Source organism: Lutra lutra, chromosome 14 (genome assembly GCF_902655055.1).
Source record: "Lutra lutra chromosome 14, mLutLut1.2, whole genome shotgun sequence".
NCBI classification, from domain to species: Eukaryota; Metazoa; Chordata; class Mammalia; order Carnivora; family Mustelidae; genus Lutra; species Lutra lutra.
Window position 1 is genome coordinate 58462258 of NC_062291.1, and position 23755 is coordinate 58486012.

At 53.9% G+C, this 23755-nt stretch overlaps 1 protein-coding gene across 4 annotated transcripts in view; it reads right to left on the minus strand.

Moving 5' to 3' along the window:
• Nucleotides 1–23755, minus strand: part of CRTAC1 (cartilage acidic protein 1) — a 150034-nt gene that overhangs the window by 46685 nt on the left and 79594 nt on the right. For all 4 annotated transcript variants that reach the window (XM_047701427.1, XM_047701431.1, XM_047701430.1 and 1 more), the window contains exons 3-5: nt 19480–19676; nt 6852–6988; nt 1646–1802 (exon numbers count right to left, since the gene is read on the minus strand). In XM_047701427.1, the coding sequence (XP_047557383.1) occupies nt 1646–1802; nt 6852–6988; nt 19480–19676 (491 nt within the window). The remainder of the gene's footprint in view (nt 1–1645; nt 1803–6851; nt 6989–19479; nt 19677–23755) is intronic.

Sequence of the window (23755 nt, forward strand, 5' to 3'; positions counted from 1 at the left end):
TTTCAGTACAGCCTGGCTCAGTTGGCTGCTGCTCCCATCCCCATCCGTCCTCCTCAGCTGTCTCCTCTTGGTCGCCTCCTGCCCCCTCCTCTGTTCCTGCCAGCCCCTCCGTCAATCCAGCCAGCATGAACAATGCCCCCTTCATGCTCCATCCCAGCCGCAACCTCCTGAATTCTTTTATTCCATGTAGAAGCCTCTCTCCCAGACCTCGCCTCCCTCCAGCTCATCATTTTCAAGTACTTCGTCTCCCCAGCCCACTCTCCTTCTCCTGCAGACCAAGGCACTTAATTGCCAAGCCAGCCCAATGCACAGAACTGGGAACTATTCAGAAAAATTGACGGTACAAATCTAGGCTGAAGCTCCTGCATGTTTATTCCTTTTCCCAGGAAAGCATGGTTTATTACTGACACTCAGCCAGGAAGTCTGCACGTTCACGTGCGGAGCTCGCGCGCGCTGGCATGGGACTGGAGCTGGGCAAACTCTTTTACTGTCTAGCCGTTTGTTCCCACAAACTTCGTCAGACAGGTCAACATCAATCTCCCCGTCTCAGCGAAGTGGAAAGTTGGCTAGAGAAAGGCATTATAAACTCAGGAAAGGCTGTGACAACCCTTTCTAGGTAGGGCTTTGAGAGTTGGCTACCCACCCAGGTGTATGGAGGCAGGGGGATGGCCCAAATGACCCCACCCCTACCCCCCATCAACCAAGCATCCTTCTGGGCCCAGGATTTGGATTGGGGTGGGCTGGCCCTTTGGAAGTCTGTAGGGCAAGCTGGGACGGAGAGATCAGGAAGGTCAACCGGCAAGGGGATCTCTACATCCAAATGACAGGACCAGGACAAGGGAAGCCGAAGTTCACGTGAGACGTGGCTGTGCACAGCTCTGGCTTCCTGGTTTCTGGCACCCGGAGCAGGAACCGGATTGCTCTGCAATCAGCAGTCTATTGGCAGTTTATCAGAGTTTAGTCAGCAGCCGTGCTCGAATTAGAAAAACAGCCTTCCCTAGAAAGATCTCCCTGTCAGAGACTCTGACAATAGGTCCCCCATCCAGAGAGGTGTGTGTATGTGGGGAGGGGGGCATGCCTTCAAGTAAAGGGGCCGGAGAGGTTTTGGAACAAGAACACAATTCTTTGAGCTCAGTTATCCGAGACGGGACCCAGCTGAAGCTGAAGCTTAGGGATTTAGCACTCAATTCCTGGCTGCTTATGTATAAGTAAATAATTTCATCTGCTGTTTGGCAATAAAGAATGCTTTAAACCTCGGCCTTTGTGATTTGTCAGTTTTCTCCTCCAGAACGTGTTCGCCCATCATTTGGGTTACAGCGGGGGATGGGGCAAGAGGTTCTGGGGATAGGATGTTACAGTGTTCTCATCCTATGTCTCACGGCCCTCACGGGGTCCCCCAAAGCCCACACCTGCCAGATAGCTCACCAGCCCTTAGAGAGGCAGTGTTGGAGGAGCCGCCTGTTGGGGGTGGGTTGGGAAAAAAGCCTTCATCCTCCCTCCCAGGGACACAAACCTCTCTTCTCCCATGGTCGCTGATGAACTAGACTCAGCCTTGCCGGGCCCAACCCCCAGCCCCAGGCCCCCCGCCCTTCCAACTCATAGCACCCGGGCCCGCCACCCCGCCACCCGGTGTCACTCTGCCTACCTGTGTATTTGCTGACCCCGGCCTCAGCAGCCACATCTCTGAGCGCCAGAATGCCCTGGGAAAGGTCACTGGCCTCGGGGTCCATTTCAATGAGGGCGTCAGGGCCCACGTTACCGTAGGCATAATTGGCGATGTAGATAGAGTAGCGTCCAGAGCCCTGGGGAAGAAGGGAAGGAGGGTAGGTGAGCAGGCCCATATGGGCTTGTCGTGGTCTCTTTCCAAGAAAGGGGCTCTCCCTCTCCTCACGTAGGACCATGGGTCTTTCTTGGCTCAGCTTCCTCTCCCTGGGGTCTGGTGTGAAGGGCCTTGCGGGCCATGTGGGGCCCAACTCCAGAATCACTTTTCCCTGAGGCTGCAGACTGCACAACACCGCCGCCCCCCTCCGCCGATTCTTACAACAAAGCAGCCCTGCTTCTCCTTCTATCCTGTTCCAGAAGAACACATCCCTCCCTCCCCCCCACAACCACCTTTTTATAGACAATTTTCTAATGTGCCTCTCTCCAGCTGAGCTCTCTCCAGCTGCCAGCCAGGGTAGCTGCTCAATAAATATTTGCTGATTGATTGATCTACCAATTCCCATTATTCTCAGTCTCTCTCTCTCTCCCATTCAAGCTCACCCCAGCCAAGATGACAAGCAAATTCCAGAGTCATCTCCCTCCCCACCTCCCACCCTGGATTCCCTCATTCTGCTATTTTGATGGCCTAAGAGGCTTGGATATGCAGGGGGGCCCCCTTCCAGTTCCTCTGTTTGCCCACATTACCAGAAAGAAATAGCGTATTGCTTCTGCCTTTGTAACACTGTCTCAAACATTTTTTGCCTTTGCATCCAGGAGAAGCCCTGGGCACCAGCTCCTCCTTACTACCATCCTTGTCTGCTCTGGTCTGAAACCCCACTGACAAACGCTTCTTGTCTGCCTGTTATTAGAACCGTGTCGTTTTTTCAATGGATGCCTCCTTTCTCCCCAGAGAGCCGCCTGTTTTCTGCCTCCGAACAGTTTTCCAGCTTTCCCCTCATCCTTCTCATCATTTCCCTCCAACCCATCAGATAGCAGATATTTCTTGAGCTCCAACTACCTGCAACTCATTCTGCTCTAAATGTCCCCAAAACAACATCTTCGCTCTCCAGGTGCTTGTCGCCTTGTTTAAACACAAGCTAGAAACATGAAACAACGCGAGAGAAACAGCTGAGTTCCAGGCCACTCTCTTCTCTGCCCTGGGCCCGCGTGGCTGACTTCGATTTCTTCCCCAACAGAACTTCTCGTAAGCCGAACCCCCATCCCACCTAACCGATCACTGGCTTTATCCCTTCCGTGGGAATGTTTTCTTTGGGGGAGCTGACGAAGAGCTACTTGAGTCTGACTGATGGGGTGGCTGAGGCCAACAAAGGGGCTCATGGTCTCCTGAGGGGATGCGGACACGGCAACCGTAATACAAGAACATAGAGGATTCAGAGAACACGTAAGTTAACTATCCCGAAAATAAAATTTAAAAAAAATGTGAACTAGACTGGAATTTTTTTTTTAAAGAGAGAGAGAGAGACTATGTACAGCATTTGCTGGTGTACAGAAGAGGGGGTCCCAGAGGAAGGAGCACTGAGCCGGCAGAGTTCAGAAAAGGTTTTCTAAGAGGTGTCTCAACCAGGTGAAGTGTGCAGGAAAGAACCTTCCAGGCACAGATGATACTCTAGAGAATGATGTATGTAGGGAAACCACAAGTGGTTCGTTCGGTGTTGCCGGAATAGAAAATGCAAGAAAGGGCGTGTCGGGGGCTGGAGCTGGAGAAGGAGGAGGCAAAGATATTCCCTAAAGATGCCGATGCCCCCTCTGCTTCGGTTATCTGAGGCTCCATCCTGCTGCCCGGACACTGTGCGCTCCCAGCCTTGTCACTCAGCAGCACAGGTGTCATGGGGGAGCAGGTTAGAACTGCAGACTCTCGGTGGCCTGTCCCCTCTGCCAGACCTGATGACGAAGAATCTGCATTTTCCCACCACCCCCATGTGATCCCCGTGCAAAACCGAAGTTAGAGATGCAGGGCTTCATGGCACAGCTTCGTGACTAGGGGAGAACTCTGAGAGGCACCTGCCGGTGGCAGGAGTATGGCGCATGTGTGTGGAATGATCAGATGAAGACTGAATGAATGGGGCCGAAGGGGAAAGTGTGCCATCCCTGGGCCCACGCCTGACCCTACCAGCTGTTGGCAATCCCCGCCACAAATGGGCAATTAAGCCCAAATGAACTGAAAGGCACTTGGTTGGAAATTAGGATGTTTATAGAATTCCATTATACCTAGTGCCTTTCTTCACTGTATGGGGATGATGAAAGTTGACAAACATAGATGCGTTACGATGGCAGGGGACTGCAGAAATTTGCCATGTGGCCTTGAATACAGTCACCCTGGGACAGTGAGGGGGCTGCAGAGGTGAGCCCGGGGAGAGGCTCCCCAGGGCAGTGGGCTCCCCCTTCAGTCTACATCAGAATCACGTGGAGCTCTTGTTCAACCGTAGATGCTGGGTCTCATCCCCCAAGTTTCTGATTTGGGAGCTCCAGGGTGGGGCCCGAGAGTTTGCATCTTGAACAAGTTCCCAGGTGAAGTCAATGCTGTTGAGTCAGGAACCACACCCGGAGAGCCACGGTCTAGGGATATTAGCCTGGTCCCGGTCCAGGCTCTGCCCCTCCATGGCTTTGTCCTTGGGCAGTTTCCTCACCCTCTTCGGCTGCGTCTCCTCGTGTGTTAAAGGGGAATCATATTCCCCCTGCTTCCTGGCAGGGTTGTTGAGAAGATGAAATGAGACAACACATGTGAAAGGTCTCCAAAAGATAAAAATGCTATATAAACATGAGGCATAATCATTATTGATCGAAGAACGCTTCTTGTAAGAGATCGGCTTTGAGCTGGATCCAGAAAGGTGGGTGAGTGATGAGGCGGCTGCAGACAAAGGGCAGGCGAGGGTGTCAGGTTTGGGGCCTAGAGGGGATGGGGGTGGCTGGAGAGAGGACAGGAAGGGCATGTGGTAGGGTTGAGACCTTTACTTGAGGGACGGCTGTCCCACTACGGCCTGTGCCAGAGTCACCCGCAGGGCTTGCTCAAACCCAGACTTCTGCCCACCTCCTCCGCCCTGTGGGTTCAGACGCAGTAGGTCTGGAGGAGGGAGTGCGGATCCGGCCCGGAGAATCTGCATTTCCGACAATGTTGCTGGTGCTGCTGGTCCGGAGACCACACGCTGGGAACAGGTCAACTAAAAGGCATTGGTGCTGGGGGGTGGGGGTGCTGTGGGACTGAGGAAGGGTTAGGTGAACACTGTAACAGCACCTGTGGTTAGAAATTGGTGACTGACACTGGTTCACCCAGGGGCAGGGTCGCCGTGGGACAGAAAGGCGTCTGATTCGTTCTCAATTTCTGTCTTTGCCTGCCATTTAACTACGAGACCAAGGTCAAGTTTCTTAATTGCTGGAAGCCTTAGTTTCCAGATCTGTAAAATGGGGATAATGACAACAGGTACCTCGTAAGCCTATTGTGAAGAATCAGTAAACAACGTGAATAAAGCCCCGAGCTCAGGGCTTGGTGTGCTGCTTGCTCATTACGGTTAGCTGTCATTATTGTTAAGATTGCTTCTGTGTTTCCTACACTGCGCAGCATCCCAGAGTGGCCATGACCTGGCTCCATTCCCCCCACCCCTCTCCAGTTCTCAGGACCCAGGGATTGCCAGGGTGGCAGTGGTGGCTGGACCCAGAAAGGAGTCCCTCTCCTGGTGGCAGACCCTGTAGGGGCTTTTTCTAGTTCCCTGAGTGCCTGCGTGCCAAAGCTTTTTTTTTTTTTTTTTTTTTTTGTATTTCACATGGTGCCTTTGTCCTGTGGTTAGAAGTGTGGGCGTGCAGATGACCTTGTTAGGACAAAGAGTGCATCTCTTTGTGATTAACCTTCAGGCCCTGTCCCCAGCTCGGAGATGATTCTCACCTTGGCCAAGTGTGGGAAGTCTTGGTTCCGCAGGAGCGAGGCAGGAAGCAGGAGGCTGGTAAGAGGCTCCCCGTAGCGGCCAGGCCTGGCACCCTCCAGACCCTTCTCACTCTTTTGGGGTGGCTCACAGAGCCACGGCCTCCTCCTTCCCTCCCACCAGGCAGGAGTCCAGGTGGCAAAGATTCAGGTCAGGGCTAAATGTGGCTTCACAGCCCAGCTTGGCTTCTTTTCCCAGCACCGGCTTGTTAAGAAATAAATATTTATACCTGGCACCTGCCTTCTCCCAAGGCCTGGAGGCCCCTGCTGTGAAGATTCACGCTGAATCCCCAATCCCTTCGGTGCCATCTCCATCCTGAAACGAGCCAGGCCCCTGGCCCCTTGCCCCTGCCCCCGGAATGGAAGCTAGACAGCAGCTGGGCCCCTGATTTACTGGTGCCTGTCTCTAAAGCCAAGGAGGGGGCAGCAGGGGAGCAGGTGACAGGAGGGATAAATGGCCTCCACGGCAAGCCTCGGGCTCTGGTTGGGGCTGCTGGGACGCAAGCCTGGGCCGGGGCCACCCCCTGGGGCAGGTGGCTGTCTGCTCCTGCCCCTCCCCTTCCGCCTTTCCTCCCTACCTGCTTTGGCTTGGCACCTGCCATGGGGGGGAACTAGCAGGCACGAAAGCAGTGACCGAGCTACTGATTAACCAGAGGACTGGGACATTCAGGCCACCCTCTACTCACCCACTAACCAACCTCTTTGTCATTCCTTCATCGTTCCACAAATATTTTCAGCAAGAGCCGTATGGCTCAATGCCTGGCACATAGTAAAGGCTTAATAAATATTGGCTGAACGACTGAATGAATGATCACAAGGTTTAGAGCTGGAAGAGTCTGATTCATGTCCTAGTCACACTGCCAATCTCGTTGGGGGCCTCAGGCCAGTCAGTGCCCAAGCTGGGCCTTAGTGCCCTCCTCTGCCCAACGGATGCAGTGAGGACAGCCCCTGACCAGTTTCCTCGCTGGTTGCTGGGAGAGCCTCAAGGGAGAAAGGATGTGAAAGCAGATAGCAACTCACCCTGCAAATCTTGTCAGTATTTAGCACCTGCTACATGTAAGGCACTGTGGGGGGTGCAGCTTTGGGCTCTGCCCTGGACAGCCCCGCTCTGTCGGGCCATGTCTGCCTGTGAGCTCCCTTCCATGTCCCCTGTGGGCTCTCACGTTGCCGTGTGGCCCCCTCTTCTCCCCAGACCCCCATGCACCCCTAAGCTCACCGTCCTGTCCACGCAGGCCACGGAGCGCCCGGCAAAGAGGCTGGCCACACCGCGGGCCACGTTGACCTCGTCACTGAGGATGTCTTCCCAGCGGTTGTTGCGGAACTTGAACAACTTGTCCGTGTACGTGGCCACCCCTGGAGAGAAGAGGAAGGGAGGCTGGTGGATGGTGGCCCAGTGTGCAGGTAGGTTTCGGGACACCTGCCGCAGGTGGTTGGGGCCACGGGTAGACAGGTCATCGAGGCAAGGTGAGCGCTCCCCACAGCAGGCGGGTGAGGCTCTCTCTGTCTGGGGGGTGCTGGGGTGTTTTTGGTTGAGAGAAGAGACTGGCTTATGAAAATGGCCAACCCAGGCCTCGGTAGCCACAGATCTACCCTGGGTCTGAGATGACCCTCAATAGTGGGGTTCACACCTGGCCCCCTACTCCTGCACTGACTGTACGGGAGATCTGAGCTTGCTGATATTCCAGTACCCAAATCCCACCCAGGATGTCTCTTTCTCTGGGACCTCCTCCTGCATTCTCTGCTAGATCACAGGACCTCATTTGGGTCTGAGAAGAAACAATGCTGGTTGGTAGCTGGGGCTCTAAGCCCAGATCCAGAAAGGTCTGGAAGTGGAGCTCTGACGGACTTGTTGCCCACCCCCAGGGGAACCCGATGGCAGCAGGGTCAGGGTCAGTGCCCAGGTGGGGTGAAAGGGGTGAGCAGCCCTGGGAGGCCCTCGGGGGCCAGGGTCTCCACCCCTTTCAGAGCTGGATGGAGGCCGAGGACTGCCAGCTCAGGGAGTCACACGCATGGCACCGCGTGGCATACCACATGTAACTGTGGGAGCTCTGTGGCCTCCCGGAGCTCGTTCATGGCCAAGGTTTATTTTGGGGAAGGGCAAAGAACTTCTGGTAGCCAGAGGCTCAATCCCTTGTAAGACCACTTAGAGCACTCCACTCTGCCATGACCCCTAGTTGGTTTCTTGCTCATATGAGCCCCAGAGCGTTCGTATTTTGGGAGGGGTCATGTTCCACGCTCAAGGGCTAGCATAGGAAACACAGGAGAGACAGCAAAGGGGCAGCTGTAGGAAGCTGGGAACGTGAGCTGGGGGACGAGTGGCCCTGGGGACAGACCCCTGCACTTGACTCTCTGGCTGGCCCAAGGCGGAGGCCATGACTTAGGCTGAAGGGAGCTATATGGCGCAGTAGTTAAGACCTTGGGGTTTAGAGTAAACAATCCCCCATCCTCGTCTCTGTTCTACCCAGATTCCACTATTCTAGGGGCTAGTTGTTGACTTTGGGCAAGTTGCTTAGCATCTCTGAGCTTCAGTTTTCCCATTTGCAGATGGGATGAGAGTAATAGCTACATCCAGTTTGCTGCGAAGAATACAGGAGTTGATGTACACGGAAGGCGAGCACAGCGCCCCCTCGAGGTGGGGGGGTATTAGCCAGAAGTGGTCATTCCCAGGTTACGGATGGGGCCCTCTCCAAGATCCTTTAGGGACCTCGGCTCCACACTGCCTGGTGAGAGTCTGTGTGTGAAATGAGTGGCTGAATAGGACTGAGGGAGTGGGACCATGTTAGGAGAGGGCACTTATGAAGGATCCCTCAGGGAGTTCTGTCCAGGAGAGGACAAAAGGTTTTGCTCTCTAAGTGGCCTCCTGTGGAAACCTCCTAAGACCACAGGGACCAACGGGTTTGCTGTGTGGTCTGTGGGGTCTGGCAGTGGCTTCCGAGATGCTCCCCAGACCCTAGGGAGCTGGCCCCGGAGCAGAGCCCTCCTACCCTCCCAGAGGTGCAGAGGCTCGTCCAGGGGAGGGAAGGCCTTTCGTGAGCAGAGCTGGAAGCCAATCCGGGAGGCCTGCCGGTATTTGTGCATGGAGGCTTGGGCTGGGGAGTGCAGCTGGGGTGGGCACAGAACTGCTTGGCTGGCTAGGGAAGCCCACTGGGGCAACCGAGGAACTGGGTCTGGACGGAAGCACAGGGGCCGACTCCCCTTAGCTCGGGGCCTTGCTGGCCCTTTATCCTCTCCAGCCTCGGTTTCCTCATCTGGGCCTCGGGGTACCAGCCGAGCCTCCTCCCTCAGAGGTGGCTGTGAGAATTACAGGATAAAATGCACGGCAGCCCCCAGCCCCGGGTCGGAGCTGCCCAGGTCGGCCCATGCCACCCCAGTCCGTGGACCGCAGCGCCATCCCTGGGGGCCAGATGTACTTAGAAATTTAGATTTTGTTCTTTCACATTTTAGAAAGGTAACACAGTGCACACACCGTTTATTACATAACACCCCTGGGAGGGATGGGGCAGCACCTTGTAATTAAACACATTAATATTTCTGCAGTAAAATAGATGAATATTCACACTAAGTGGGATAAATAAAGCCTATAAATAGCTCGCATCAGCTCAGGACAGGTTTTGCCAGCAATTCATTTTCCCACAAACTTAAAAAAAAAAAAGCACCTGAGGCTTTCAGAGTGTTTTGGATTTGAGGACTGCAGAGAAGGGGCTGTGGGCCTGGACTGCCGTGCTCGAGGCTGTTCCCGAGGCAGTGGCAACCTTGTCATCACTTCCCAATGCTTGGGGGACCTCTGATGATGGCCCTGCAGGCTTCTGGGTCTCTAGCCTCCACCAACAGCAAGCAACCCTTGCCCTCCTCTGTCAGACCAGGGCCCCTTTAGATGGTCCCTCCAGCTAGGCTAGTCTCCCCTGCAATACTGGGGTTAACTTCTAGCCCCGCGTGGGCCAGTGTGAGAAAGCAGCTGCCAGCAGCTGGGGCTCTGCGGAGCTCGACACTCACCTCCATGTTCAGTGGGAGCAATTCCTCATGCTGTGGATTTCCTGCCTCAGTGAGACCAGAGGAGCATATGGCCCCAGGGTGCCTCTGTCCTCCTTTGTTTGCCTCATCACCTCCAACTCCCCCTGCTCCCCCAAGATAAACATTTCCCAGAGTGTGCTTTACGGAGCCCTGGTCTCTGTGAGCTGCCTGGAAGATTCTGTGATCATCTGAGTTTGGGAACGACCACAACTTCCATCCTCCTGCTTGGAGAATCTCAATGGACATCAGTCTATTAAAACTTTGACAAGTCCTGCAATAAATTACCTACTGAATCTTATTTAATCCAGCCTGTCCCGAGCACAGCTCGCCACGGAACCCCTTTGTGCAACTCACCTATTAGCACCCTGCAGAACGAGCCCTGGTCTTAGCCAGCTGCTGTAGTAGGGTGCTGCTCTCGGGCCAGGCCCTGGGCTTTGTGGCCGGAGGGGTCAGGGCGTCCCGTGTTGTTAGCCTCTTCCCCTGTTCCACCTCCTGGCTTCTGAGCTGACTAGGGATGCCCAGAAGAATAAACTAATTAAGGTAAAATGTGCAACAGTGATGCAGACAGAGCCTTGTAGATCATAAATGGGAACGGCAAAATCAATGGCAGGCCCTCTGCAGGCAGAGGCCTGGAGGCCCGGGCGAGGGGAGACTGGAGCCCATGATTTAGGAAGAGCAAATGCTTTGGCAGCTGCAACCTGGGTAATTAGGTGTGTCAGGAAGACAGATAAACAGCGGGCGGTGTGGGTCGATGGCACCGGCAGTAACCACCCAGCACTGGCACCCGGCTCATGTCGGTGTGTAATCTGCCTTCTGGCTCCTTGTAGCTGCCCTCCGCCCTGGTGTCCTGCACTGAGTCGGCGGGCAGCTGACCAGGAAGAAGAGAGGCTGTTAGTTGCTAGAGAGAGGGGCTCTGCTGAGCCCCCTGGAGCAGATTCTGAGAGGACAGAGGCCTGGGAGAAACAGAAGGGGGTTTATGGGCAGGGCAGAGTGCTCCAGGGGTCACAGCCCCTCTGAGACGCATGTCTGGGGACTTCCAGTCCCATCCTGACTTTGGCATCTGGGTATTGAAGGAGACTTGAAGGTCTCAGAGGACAGTAGGACTGCCAGTTGCTACCAGGCGGCCGGGGGAAAGGCCCAGTAGGGGAGGCTCAGGAGTCTGCCACCCTGTGGGTACCAGGTATGGTAGGAGGCCACCAGGAAAGAGGAGTCTCAGTCGCTGATTCTGGGTGCTTACGGTTCATTCAACAACAGGAGGGATGGGTAGAGGAGATGCCGTGGGACCACAGTGAAACTGATACTACTTAACATTTCTGCAGCATTTCACATATATTCCCTCATGTGCCAGCCATTTCACACCCATTCATTAACCCTCACCACAACCCCGAGCTGGGAATGATTTGCCTGTTTGATTTATAGATGAAGGACCCGAGGCGCAAGAGACAAGGGACCTGCCTAAGTCCCCACAGCTAACAGAGCTCGGAGGGGCAGGATGGGATGATACATCCTGGAGATGCCATGACATCGGGATGGAAGGGGCTACGGTGATGAGGGAGGGCTTCGTGACGGAGGAGGCACCTGAACCTGGACTTGAAGGGTCCGAGTAACAAAGACTCCTGTGTATAGAGCACTTAGTATGGCCAGGCTTTGCATGAAGCTTCTCTTTTATAAACACCATCTGCCCTAAACCCACCTTGAGAGGTGGTGCAGCACCTTTCTCCCAGACGGAGAAATTGAGGGGGCAGAGAGGTTAGTCAGTTGCCCAGGGTCCCAGCCGTACTCTGTGCATCTTTCACCCCTTGCTTGGAGACTTTCAGGGGACATCAGTCTATTAAAACTTGGCATAGACAGAGAGACAGAGGCCACACAGTTTGCCCAGAGAGAAGAATTTGTGGAGGTTGAGGGGGAAAAACATGCAGGGAAGGAGAGACCCACTAATTCCATGCAGAATTCTGCTCCACTAATTCTGAGGGCAGAAAGGGCCCTTGGTGGTTTCTGATCTGGGGAAGACGGTGTCTCCAGAAGATGAACCTGGCAATGGAGTGAGGCATGGGGTAGCAAGGGAGAAAAGGTGGCCAATTCTGTGATGACAGTAGGAGTAGGAGGAAGCAGGGGATGCAGGAGGCAGGTGCAGGAAGGCTGGAGGTGGGTGTTGAGTGGGGCTGAGTGGGCTGAATGGGACAGCGACTGAAGCAGCGGCACCGGCCAGCTAGGCATGAGAGCAGAAGCTTGGCTTCACACCATTTGCATTTGTCAGGGTCACAAATTGGCTGAGAAGACATATTCAAGAGGTCATTGGCCATGAAGGATAGCAGCTTACAGGGCAGCAAGTCTGGGGTAGGGGCAGAGGGGAAAGAACATGTCCCAGGAGCAGCTGCAGTCAGGCATAGGAAAAGAAGGGACAGATATGGAAGAATCATCAGACAAATGGGGAAGGATCTGCATCGAGGGCAGTAGTGTCCATCAAGCAAATGGCCCTCAATTCACTATCCTGTCATCCCTTCCACACCAAGCTCTGCCTCCAAGGGGTAACTGCTGGAAGGGTGAGCTGGGGTCATAGAGGGCTCTTCCTGAGGATCAGTGGTCCAAGTGCCTCTTTCCCTGTGGGCTGCCACCTCCTTGGGGAGATGACGAGACTTATGGTCTGGTACAGGTGAAAAAGAGAAGAGTGAGCAAGTATGTGTGGTAGGGAAGAGGGCTCTGCCCCCAAACTCCTTCATAAGGCAAAGAGACTACTGCCAAACAGCCGGGGTCAGGAGGGAGCCAGCAACATCCCCTGGCCTAGGCTGACCTTGGGCAAGCCACAAACTTGTCCTTTTCTTATTTGTGAAATGGGACCAGGAGAATGGGTACCTATTCATCAGGCTGTTGTGAGAATTAAATTCTATAATGTATGTGAAGTACTTAGAACAATATCTGGCATAAGATAAGTTCAACAAATAATGAAAACAATATCATCATCATCATCATCACCATCATCACCATCACCACCATCATATCATCATGACCACCTTCACCCTCCTCATCATCATCACATCATCATGACCAATCTCACCATCCCCATCACCACCATTCTCATCATCATGACTATCCTCACCATCCCCATCATGACCATCCCCATCATCATTGACCACCATCACTGTCCTCACCATCATGACCATCCTTATCATCCCCATCACCACCATCCCCATCATCATGACCACCATCACATCATCATGACCATCCTCACCTTCCCCATCACGACCATCCCCAACATCATGACCAACCTCACCATCTTCATCAGCATCACATCATCATGACCACCATCACCACCAGCGCCACTACCCCCCACCATCATCATCCAGGAAATGACAGGGCATTCAGGAACGCAGGTCTTCAATGAGCCACATTCCAGGAAGCAACTGTATAAACTGACACAGAGAGTAATATGCTTTACAAGACCTAGTCAATGGAAAGCCTACGAAGCAGTGATGGCTTCAGGGGAAGAAAGAACTAGTTCAGGCAAAGGGCATTTTAATAAAGAAGGGAGCCAGACTCCTCCTGACCCTGATAGAATTTCTGACCCGAGTCTTCCCCCTTCCATCCCTGAGTGAAAGCGGAAACCTGACCAACCCCTGCCAGGTGCTTCATTCACATTAGCTCACTTAGATGTCTCTGGAGTTGTGTCGGAAAGACAGGTTTGTCATTTTACAGACTGGGGCTCTGCAGGTTAAGTCATTCGCCTGAGGTTGCACAGCTGGTGGCTAAGCTGAGCTTCAAACTGCGGTGTGACTGCAAAGCATTCCCCTGCTCCCCTTCAAGTCAGAGAGCTGGAGTGGGGGCTGGCAGAGGGCAGTCTAGTCCTCTGCTCCTAAGAAAACTCGTTCTGTGTTAGGACTGAGAAAATGGCCTTTGGGGTCCCAGTTTATGGTAGTGTGTTGACAGCCTCGTCCATCCTTACTTTTTATGGGCCCACATGCAAAAGGAGCCTCGTGGGGATGGGGGCGGGGAAGCTGAGCAGGTCATGAGCTTGTCTTCCCAAATGGCGCCAGGTGGGGGGAGCTGAAGACCAGAACGTCGCATCCCAGGAAAGCATGGCAAGGAACGAGGAGGACCTGGAAGCCTACTAGGAAAGAAGCTGGAGACTCAGCACCATGTGGCTCAGGCTTTCCCAGACACAGGAAGTCAAGGGCATTCTGGCGAAGTGCAAATTCTGGTCCAGTAGGTCTGGAGTAGGGCCCTGAGAGTCCGCATTCTGAAGAGCTTCTAGCTGTTGCCAGTGCTGCTGCCAGTAGCGAGATGTAGAAGGCCTGGGCATCGCTGGACCTGGCTGGCGAGGGAGCCGCTGGACCAGGGCTGTGCTCTCCAGAGCAGACGGCCCACCTGTGGTGTGGGCAGAGGCCGGGAGTACAACCTGTCCCCAAGTGCCTTTCGTTTTTGGCACAGTGACTGACTCTTCCTCTCCGCCAGGGTACAGGAGTCCCTGCCGACAGCCTAAGGGTGACACGGAGCCCAGAAGTCATCAGAGGAAAGAGTGATAAATCCAAGTTCATAAAAATCAAAATTTTCTGCATTGCAAAGCCCATGAGGAACAAAGACAAAACACAAATGACAAACCAGGGGCAACTGTTTGCAACATGCATTACAGACGGAGGGCTCATTTCCCTAATTTATAAAAAGGTGTTATAAATCAATAAGACAAAGGCCAATAATCAATAGAAAAACCGGGCAAAGGCAATGAGCAGACAAGAGATTCGAATATATAAAAATATGCTCAGCCTCACCCGTTTTGAGAAAAATGAAAATTAAGACTACACTTAGATACCAATTTTTTCCTATCAGATTGGCAATATTAAAAAAAAAATGATGGCACGCTGTGTCGATGAGAATGTTAGGAGATGCTCTCTTGCAGCAGGGCCGACGCGAGTGTCACAGGACTGTCCTCTGATCCAGCAATCCCCTCCTCCCGACGCCCCTTACAGACACGCCTGCAATGGCGGACCACGGGGTGCCAGATAAGCTTATTCACTTGGTAAGTCATCTCTGTGTTCATCCACAGAGGACCAGTGCGGTGACGGGCAAATCAACACAGTGGAATACAATACAGCATCCCAAGAAAGAGCAAGCGGTCTGCGTGTGGCTGTGACATCATATCCGAAACTGTAGGTGGGAACAAGCAAGGAGCAGCAGTGCGAGCGGAGCGTGCTACTGTAAGTGGAGAGAAGGAGGGAGCTGTATGTAGATGGAAGGCAGCAGATTATCAGTGACTGCGCTGTTGAATGGAGGGAGTGAACGTCATGTAAGGGGTGGGGCTCGCAGTTCCTGCTGACCATGACCCCAGGGTCTCAAGTTGCTGGAGAGCTTGGGCCACAAAGCTCAGTGGTGGACCAGCGCCGGACCCCTAGAGGGATGGGCTCTGAGAGGGAGCCGCGGGAGATCCTGCGTTCTTGGATGTTGAGAGAGGTGCTGGAACCAGCTCTTGTCCCCCTTCGTCCTATGTGCTCTCCCACCTGGTTTTCACCAAGTCAGGTGTTGCCTGAACCACACTGGCTGGTCAGTTTCCATGTCAGTTAAGCCATAAGCTGGTTTCGTTGGCCAGGCCTTCTTGGGATCGTGGTTGATCTTCCTCTGGTCCCTCCCTCCTCCTTGTTTTCTAATTCTTAGTCCTTGACCCAGGCCCTCCTGGTATCCTTTTCTGAGTGGTATCTTTTTTACGGGATAGTCCTTTTTTGTTTCTGCTCCTCGAGTCTCTCTCCCATGGGCCAGGAGGGAGGCCTGACACCGCCATCCAGGACACTTCTGGCTTTCTTCACGTTGCCGGATCATAACAGCTACTGTTTGGAGAGTGCTTATCAAGTCCTAGATACCATTGTAAGTGCTTTTCGTTCAGTGTCTCAGTTATTCATTCAAATGTCTGTATTAAATGTTTATTAAGTGACATTAAGTGGTCTTGGAGATACAGTGACAAACAAGACTACGTTTTTATCCCTGTGAGGCTGACTAGCAGAGCAGAAGAGATGAACCACAAGCAGATATATAGTCTACTTTCAGATAGGGCTGTGTGCTCTGAAGGGAAATAGAGCAAATTAAAGTCATCGAGGGATATACGGCTATGCTTTTCAGGTGTTCAGGTGAGACCCCATCTGAGGATGAGCCTGAATGAAGGGAAGGAGTGAGCCCTGAGAACAGTGGTGGGAAAGGCATTTCAGACAGAGGGAACAGCAAGCATGAAAGCCTCCGGTGGGAACATGGTGAGCAAGAGGAAGGGTGTAGGCACCGAATCAGAAAGGCATTAGGGCTCACATCAAGGAGGGGTACAGTAGGCCATGGCAGAGACTCTGGGCATAGTCTATGGAGCTGCTGGAGGGAGTTGAGTTTATGAAATTGATATGATTTTTCATATTCTATAGATGATAGGGTTGAGGCTGAGAGAGGTCACCCAGTGAGTAAGATGCAGATCTCAGGGTCATACAGACTAACTCCCACTGCCAGGATATAGGGTCTCAACCCTCTTCCAACATCCCAAAGGCTGGCTGAGGGAGAGGACAAGGCCATTCTTCCGCAGGTCCCTCCAATGCCCCAGCACAGGCTGAAGGAGCCCCCAGGCACATGCCACGAGCAGGCATGGGCTGGCAGGGCCCCTGGAGGGGAACTCAGATTGCCCACAGGGGGCAGGTGGCAGCGGCTGAGCGTTGTGCCAGCTGGACCCCAGGAAGTGCTGAGATGGCACAAATGTCCCAGCTCCACACCCTGCCCACTGTCGATGAATCAATTGAATCACTCAACTGCAAAATTAACTCAAACCCACAGACATCCCTCGAACCCACAGAAGGTCACCAGGAGGTGCACGTCTGGAACGGAGGCTTCTGGGCACTGGGGGCCCAGCTCCAGCCTCTCCCAGATGAACATTTGTGCCCTGAAACCCAGGACCTTCTGGTGGGGGTGCTCCATGCTATCTGCCTCCCCTCGTCCTCCCTTTGTTGGCAAAACTTCTCTCATGCCTGATGGATCATGGCTTGTCTGTTCTTCCTGGATTTACTTATCAAGTTTAGATCGTGCTCTCAGGACCTTCAAGGTCTACCTGGGTCTGGGGCACCAGTACAGAGACTGTGCCTTCAAGGAGCTTCAAGTCGGTGAGAATCAGGTACCTAGAGAACTATAAGGCAGCACTGGGGACACTGTAACTTCCAGGAGGGCAGGGTTTTTGTCAGTTTCATTCAGGGGGCAGCCTCAGTGCCTCCAACAGTGCCTGGCACACAGTAGGTGCTCAGTCAATATTTGTGCAGTGAATGAATAGGTTCATAACTGAGTGGAACTTTGGTGAGGTAAGGCTGACCCGGGAGCTGACATGACTGGTGGGGGGGTGGGTCGCCATTCAACTTCGACAGCACCTGGGAATCACTTGGAAAGCATTACAGTCTGATAGCTGGGTTTCACCCCAGAGGTTTGGATTGGACTGGACTGGGGTGCACCTTGGGAACTAGGAGTGCTAAGAGCTCCCCAGGAGATTCCAATGTGCAGCTCGGGCTGAGCACCCCTGCTCCCGGCTTCGCAATGGAACACTCCAAAAGCGTGGCAGGGTCTCTGGCCTCAGAGCCACTGAACCCTCTCCTCCCAGGTTCTCGGTGCCTGGTGAGTGGGGAGGACAGTCTGTCCCCTTCCTCTGGCATCCCGCCTGCCAAGCCCATGTTCAACACCACCCCCTCTTCCACAGTTCTCCTATTTCTGCTTCCCTGCCCTACTGCCTCTTCCTGGAGACTCACCCCTTCCACGGCTGTCCCCTGCTGCTGCTCCCCTCCTGACCTTGATCAACTTAAAGGGTTGATCAGCCCATCAATTAATTGTGTCCTAATCCAATCTTGGCTTAGTTGGAGAGAGGGCAGTAAATCCAGCTGGGTAATCATGCCCTGATATTTGTGTAGGGATAATTACTATCTCTCAGGCCTCACTTGGTGGCAAGATGAGATGAAAACCCATAAAACACCACTCAGGGCTGTGGCTCATTGTTTCTTGGCTGCACAGGGCTGGCTGTCAGCCAGTCAGCCCCGCCTGCCCCTGCCCCTGCCCCTGGCACAGGCCCCAACCTCTCCCCCTGCCATTCATGCCACTGGCGGGGCTCGACATCAGGGGCAGTCTTGGGTGTGGATCTTGGCCTGGCCTCAAAAACCAATAGGGGCAACATTATGGGCCCAGGGAAAGTGTGTGTGTGTGTGTGTGTGTGTGTGTGTGTGTGTGTGTGTGTAACATTATGGGCTAAGGGAAAGCGTGTGTGTGTGTGGGTGTGTGTTGGGAAAGAGGCAGGGAAGGCAATCCCCAGAGCCAGGCAGTCCTCTGCCTCTGGGAGATCAGGAGGGACCAGGATGGAAAATACACAGGTCTGAACTGCAGGGTATCGTCTAGACCAACCCAAGAGGTTGTCACCATCTGGAAGAGGCCAATGCGTGTCCCACCTGGCCCCTCAGGGATATGAGGCTCTGCATGGTTTAGGAGGACACCGTGGCCTGAGACTTCCTTGCAGATGTTCTTGTGGCCTGAGACTTCCTTGCAGATGTTCTGGCTCCATGGGAGTGGACTTTGTTCTACGGCGCTGAGCTTAGGCTTGGGAATGTGGACAGGGGCTGGGAATGACCTGGATTTTTAGCCCAAGAACACAGCCCCCAACATGTGCAACACTGAGCACCCTCTATGAGTCAGGCTCTCCACTAGGCCCTGAGAACACAGGATTGAGTAAGGCCGTGGAGTATCCTTTTTTTTTTTTTAAGTATTATTTTTTTGAGAGAGAGAGAGAGAAAGCATGAGCAGGGTGGAGGGGTGAAGGGACAAGCAGACTCCCCACTGAGCAGGGAGCCCAATGTGGGACTTGATCCCAGAACCCTGGGATCACAACCTGAGCCAAAGGCAGACACTTAATTGACTGAGCCACCCAGGTGCTCTGGCCATGGAGTATCTTAATTAAAGGGTGGATCTGGAGTTGGACCCCTGGGTTTGAGTCCTGGGACTTATAAGTAGTGTGGCCTTGTGCCAGTCATGTGACCTCTGTGCCTCAGTCTCCTCAGCCGGAAAGCGGGATGCTAGGACCTAAGTGCGCTGCTGTGAGGCTCCTGTGGGACGATTCGTGTGAAGGGCTCAGATCCAGGCCTGGCATACTTAAGTTAGCCACTACTGTTACCCTTACTGTCACTCAGCCTTCTGGCATCAGTGTCCCTCAGCCATCCCTGGGTGGTCCTTGGACCAGCAACAGCATTCCAGTGTGAGGGTGTGTTAGCAATGCAGGACCTTGGGCAGTGCCCGGACTTGCTGTGTCCGAATGCGCATTCACACCAGACCCCCAGGTAAGTCGGCTGAGACGCCCTAGGCTGGGAAAGGCTCCAGGAACTCAAGGTCTGTCTGCTTCCAAGTTGTTTCCCTAGTAGCTAGTGTCTCTAGTCTGGAAGGGAGTAGGTGCTCAGCAGGAATTTGTGGAGTGAATAAATGAGCTCAGCTAAAAGCGGTGGGGGGCCCTTTCAAAGCATTTTGGAAGGTCCCCTAGAAGCAGCATGGAGGGCGATTCCGGGGCCGTCTGTCCAGTGAGAAGGGCTGAGTGGCAGAGCAATGGCAGGAGCAGTTGGGGGTGGGGGAGGGGTTAGGAAGACCGGGGCCGGGAGGCTGCTCAGATTGGGAGATGAAGGTGGCAGAAAGTCTGAGGGAGGCCAGGGATCCTCTCGGGGGTCTCTGCTGGGACACAGCGAGCTCCTGGAGGCAGCAGGGTCCTACCTATGCCTGGGGGAGCCTGTGACAGAATAACCTGAGGACGGCTCCCCTCTCCCCCAGTTGGTGTGGGAAGCAGGAAGGGGCCCGAGGCCCCAGCCCCTTACCTGAGAAGGCATTATTGGTGTTGAGGAAGTAGATCTCCTCACGGCCATCCCCGTCAATATCGCAGGCCGTGACCCCAATAGCGTTCCCCTGCCGGTCCCGCAGGGCATAGTAGGGGGAGCTGCGCTCATCCACTGCAATGTTCACCAGTCGCTTCTGGGTCTGGTCATACTTCAGAACCAGGTTGGGGCCGTTGTACCTGGAGGAGGAGCAAGGAGGGGGTGTTGAGGAGCAGCTGGGCTCACCTGGTGTCCTCCCATCCCACAGTGGGGCTTAGAATCCTCCCAGACAGGTCAAGTGTGGGGCAATTCAGCCTTGGGGCATTCTGGCGGGACCCCCCGACAGCCTCGCCTCAGGGGTTCCTGGGTGTTTGGTGAGTGTCCCTGAATCAGCTACAGACTCACTCGAAGTAAGAGTCAGCTGGGCCCACGTGAGACACAATATGAAAGCAGGGTGGCGCGGGGAGACGGGCAGCCTTGCCATAGGCTTCGAGAAGGAAACAACCACCCCCTACATCTCCCTTGCGCATTTCAATGTCAGAACACTTTCTTATTTATAATCTCGCTAATTTAAATCTAATAAGCAAGAAGAGTAGGCATGGGAGGCTGTATTATTAACCCATTTTGCAGATGAGGTAACTGAAAAGCTGTGTTGGGGTAAAATGAGGCTGAGAGAGTGAATGCACTTCCCCAAGTTAGGTGTCAGGTGCTAGGACTGGGACCCAGACTCTTTCTGGGCAAATGAGCCCTGGAGGCGCAGAGGCTTTCTTGCTGAGGTTTGAGATGACTTTCCTGACAGAGTCCCAGCATTTAAACAATGGTGTAAAGTGAGCATCTCAGATGGGAGATTGCGAACACATCTAAAGTCTGTAGGTGGACCTGCTGGAGCTCCTTCTCGAAGGAACGCAATGTGAAAGATTAAAATGCGCATTTGTCCTCATCTCTTCTGTCTCATTCTCCCGCAGCCACACAGCCTCCTTGCTGCACTGGAGCCCAGGCACGTCCTTGCCTCAGGGACTTTGCACTTGCTGTTCCCTCTGCCCAGAATGCATTTCCTCCAGATACCCACATGGCTGTCTCCCTCTGTCACCAAGTTCAGGTCCCAGCTCCATTGTTGCTTCTTAGCAAGGCCTGCCTGGACACATTCCTGAAATCTGCAAGCACCACCCTCTCCCCGTGCTCCTTATCCCTCATCCCTGCTCTCTCCCCGCAAAGCTTTTACCAGCAGCTGACAACTCTCTGTCTTCGTGTTTAGCTCTCTCTCCTCTGTCTGATCCCACTGGAGTATCAGCTCCACGAGTGCAGAACTTTTTGTCTGTTTTGTTCCCCGGGGCCTAGAACAGTTCCTGGCACACACTAGGGGCTCAGTAAATACTTGTTGAATGACCGAATGAATGAAACCTCAGAGTCTATGTCTGAGTCATAGGGCTTAGGTGTCACACTGTTGGTATCTTCCCATTGCCTTTTGACCTAGAGAAAGCGCTGTACCCAAGGTCACCCTCCAGCAGTATGGCTGTGAATGTCTGAAGGCCTCCTCCGACCTCTAGGGAACACCGGCTTGCCAGGCTCTCCTAAGGAACCCGGCCAATGTCCATCCATTAGTCCTGGCCTCCTGCCTTTGTCTTAACCTAAGCGTGTACATCCTGAGTGACGTTCAGCTGCCGGCCTCTGGCTGTCCTGGCTGAGAACGCTTTGGGGGTGGGGATGGGGTGGGCGGAAAGACCTCTCCAAGGTCTTTGAGAGAAATCACTTCTTGCTTTCCTGAAATGGATCCAACTTGGCCCTCTCCTTTGTCACCAAGATGCAGAGCCCGTGAAGTTTGGGGAATGCTGAGCAACTGGCCGGGCGCCTTCTGGCACCCACAATGTGTGAGGGAGGGTGGAAACAAAGCTCACTGGGAGCTGAGTCAGCACCCGGCAATGGAAGGTCGCGCCTTGGACGCCTTGACGAACAGCATCTGAGGGCTGCGAGTCGAGGGCACAGCACGACCCATGGATGTGTCTGGGCAGGGGAGACAGAACACTTGGGTTCCAGCATCGTCAGCAGCTGGCTCCAGCCCCCAGGGACAGAAACCGCCTTGGGTGCCACGCACTAGTCCTCCCAGGCTCTGGATCTTCTGGTTGCTGCCATCCCTGCTGTTCCTCACAAGACACCACGGTCCCAGAGGGCTGTGCTTCTTGAAAGCACTATCAGATGCTTTGTCTCACCTGAGCCCCACAGAAAGAGGGTAGATGAGGCATTTTCTAGAAAAGGAAACTGCGGTCCAGAGGTTAGCCATAGTCACTAACCCAATCATAGTCCCTCTGCGTGACAGTCCCCATGCTGATAAGCCTGGGGGTTGGATAAGCCTGGGGCATTGGACGTGAGGGATGTGAAAGGTCACGTTTCCTCTCTCTGACACCTGCCAGAGATTGCTGGTTTCTTCCAGAATTTCAAGAGGTGTTGAGGCTCAGTTAGATGGGCTTAGGGACTGGGACAGTGTCCCGTGCTCTTGAATAGTAGCTGTGGCTTCCTAATATCAAAAGCTGGGCCTGCAGGCAGAAGGGATTGGCTGGATGGTAGCAGGAAACAGGGCCTGAGGGACACTGGCAGGGTACAGCCCATGCTGTGTGAGCATCGTCCCAGTCTGGCGCCAGTTCCCTGGGATAGGACTGCTGTGGACAGGGAGGGGCCCAGAGCACAGTGTGGGCACAGGGGTCTGGCCCCGCCCCTTCCCGGCTGTGCCTCGCCTGTTAACTCAGGGCTGCCGCATACCTCATAGCCTGGCCGTGAGGCTGAGACAGTGGGTGTAATGACACTTGGTAAACTGTGAAGTTACACAATGATAACTTCTCATCATTGTGAAAAGTAACACAACAGCTGAGGCCCAATCTCTCACTCTCCAGTGATCATTCTGAGAGTTTCCAAACACACTCTAGTATTTCTTATCCCAAAGATCCCACTGTTGATCTCTCATCCTCTATGGGTAATGTTTCTTTATTTAAAGCCCTTCATAACCAGACTTCTAGAAGACCTGTCTTCCCAGGCTGTCTCCACTCTCTCACCGCCCATTCACCCTACCCCGATCCACATTCCCTAACTCCAGCAAAGCCACCCTTGTTACTGCCATAGGGGGCTTTCAGGTGGCCACATCCAGGGACAGGTTTTCTGCCCCGCTCTCCCCCAGCCTCCAGCAGTTTCTGGCACACTGGCTCACAATCTGGGCTCCCACTGCACAGGTCCCTGTTAAAACACTCTGTCCTCTTGGCTTTGAGGATGCGTCCTGCCCACTGGGGCCGTCTCTGATTCCCTCTCCTTTTCCTTTGGGTAGGTTCTTCCTCCTTGCTCTGCCCTCTTCATGGTGGAGTCTCCAATCCTGTTCCTGGGCCCCTGCTCCTCTCTCTGTCCCCTTGCACCGGGGGATAATCCATTCCCATGACTGACAGCTCCCAAATTTCTATCCCCAACCCAAGTCCCCAGTCCCGAGTATAGACTCCTATATCTGCCTGCCTGCTTGATGTCTCCCCTTGCACGCTCTACACTCATCTCTGATGGAATGTCCATGCCCAATTCTCATGCCCAAAATGGGATGAGAATTGCTCAGCCCCCCTCCTCCCTGCAATGGGCACCTGAGTACCGAAGCCCGAAACCCGGCACCCGCCTTGGTTCTCCCACCCCCTTGTCTTCACATCTCATTCATCTGCCAATTCTGTCATTTCTACCTCCTAAAATATTACCAAAGGCTTTCTCTTCTTTCCTTCCCTACTGTCACCATCTTTGAAGAGTCTCCTTCTGCCGGCTTCCTCACCAGCTCCTGAAATCTAAGCCCCCCCACACTAGCCAGAGTCATCTTTTAAACACATAAACCAGATCAGCCCCTCTCCTGCCCAAAACCCATCGGAGGCTTCCCCTCAGGTTGGAATGAGCCCTTACTGCACCAACCTGGGAGCCTGGCTCAGTCTGTTGTCAGCTCGCTGACCTCCTCCAACCACACTGGTGTCCTTCCAGCTCCCAGCATTCCAGCAGGTACAGCCCCAACCCCGTGCCCTCTTGCAGGGCTGCTCTGTCTGATGAGGACACTCTCCCTCCACCTCCCTCCTGCTTTGTCCCAGGTTGGCTCCTACTTACACTTAGGTCCTGCCTTGAAAGTATCTCAGAGAGATCGTCCCCTGGTCGGTATCCCAATCACTGCCTCCACTGTACCTCTCTTGTTCAGGTACCTATTTTCTGCTCACTTCTCCCAGCAAATCATAAGCTCCATGAGGGCACAGACTACTGTCTGCATTGTTCACGCCTGTCT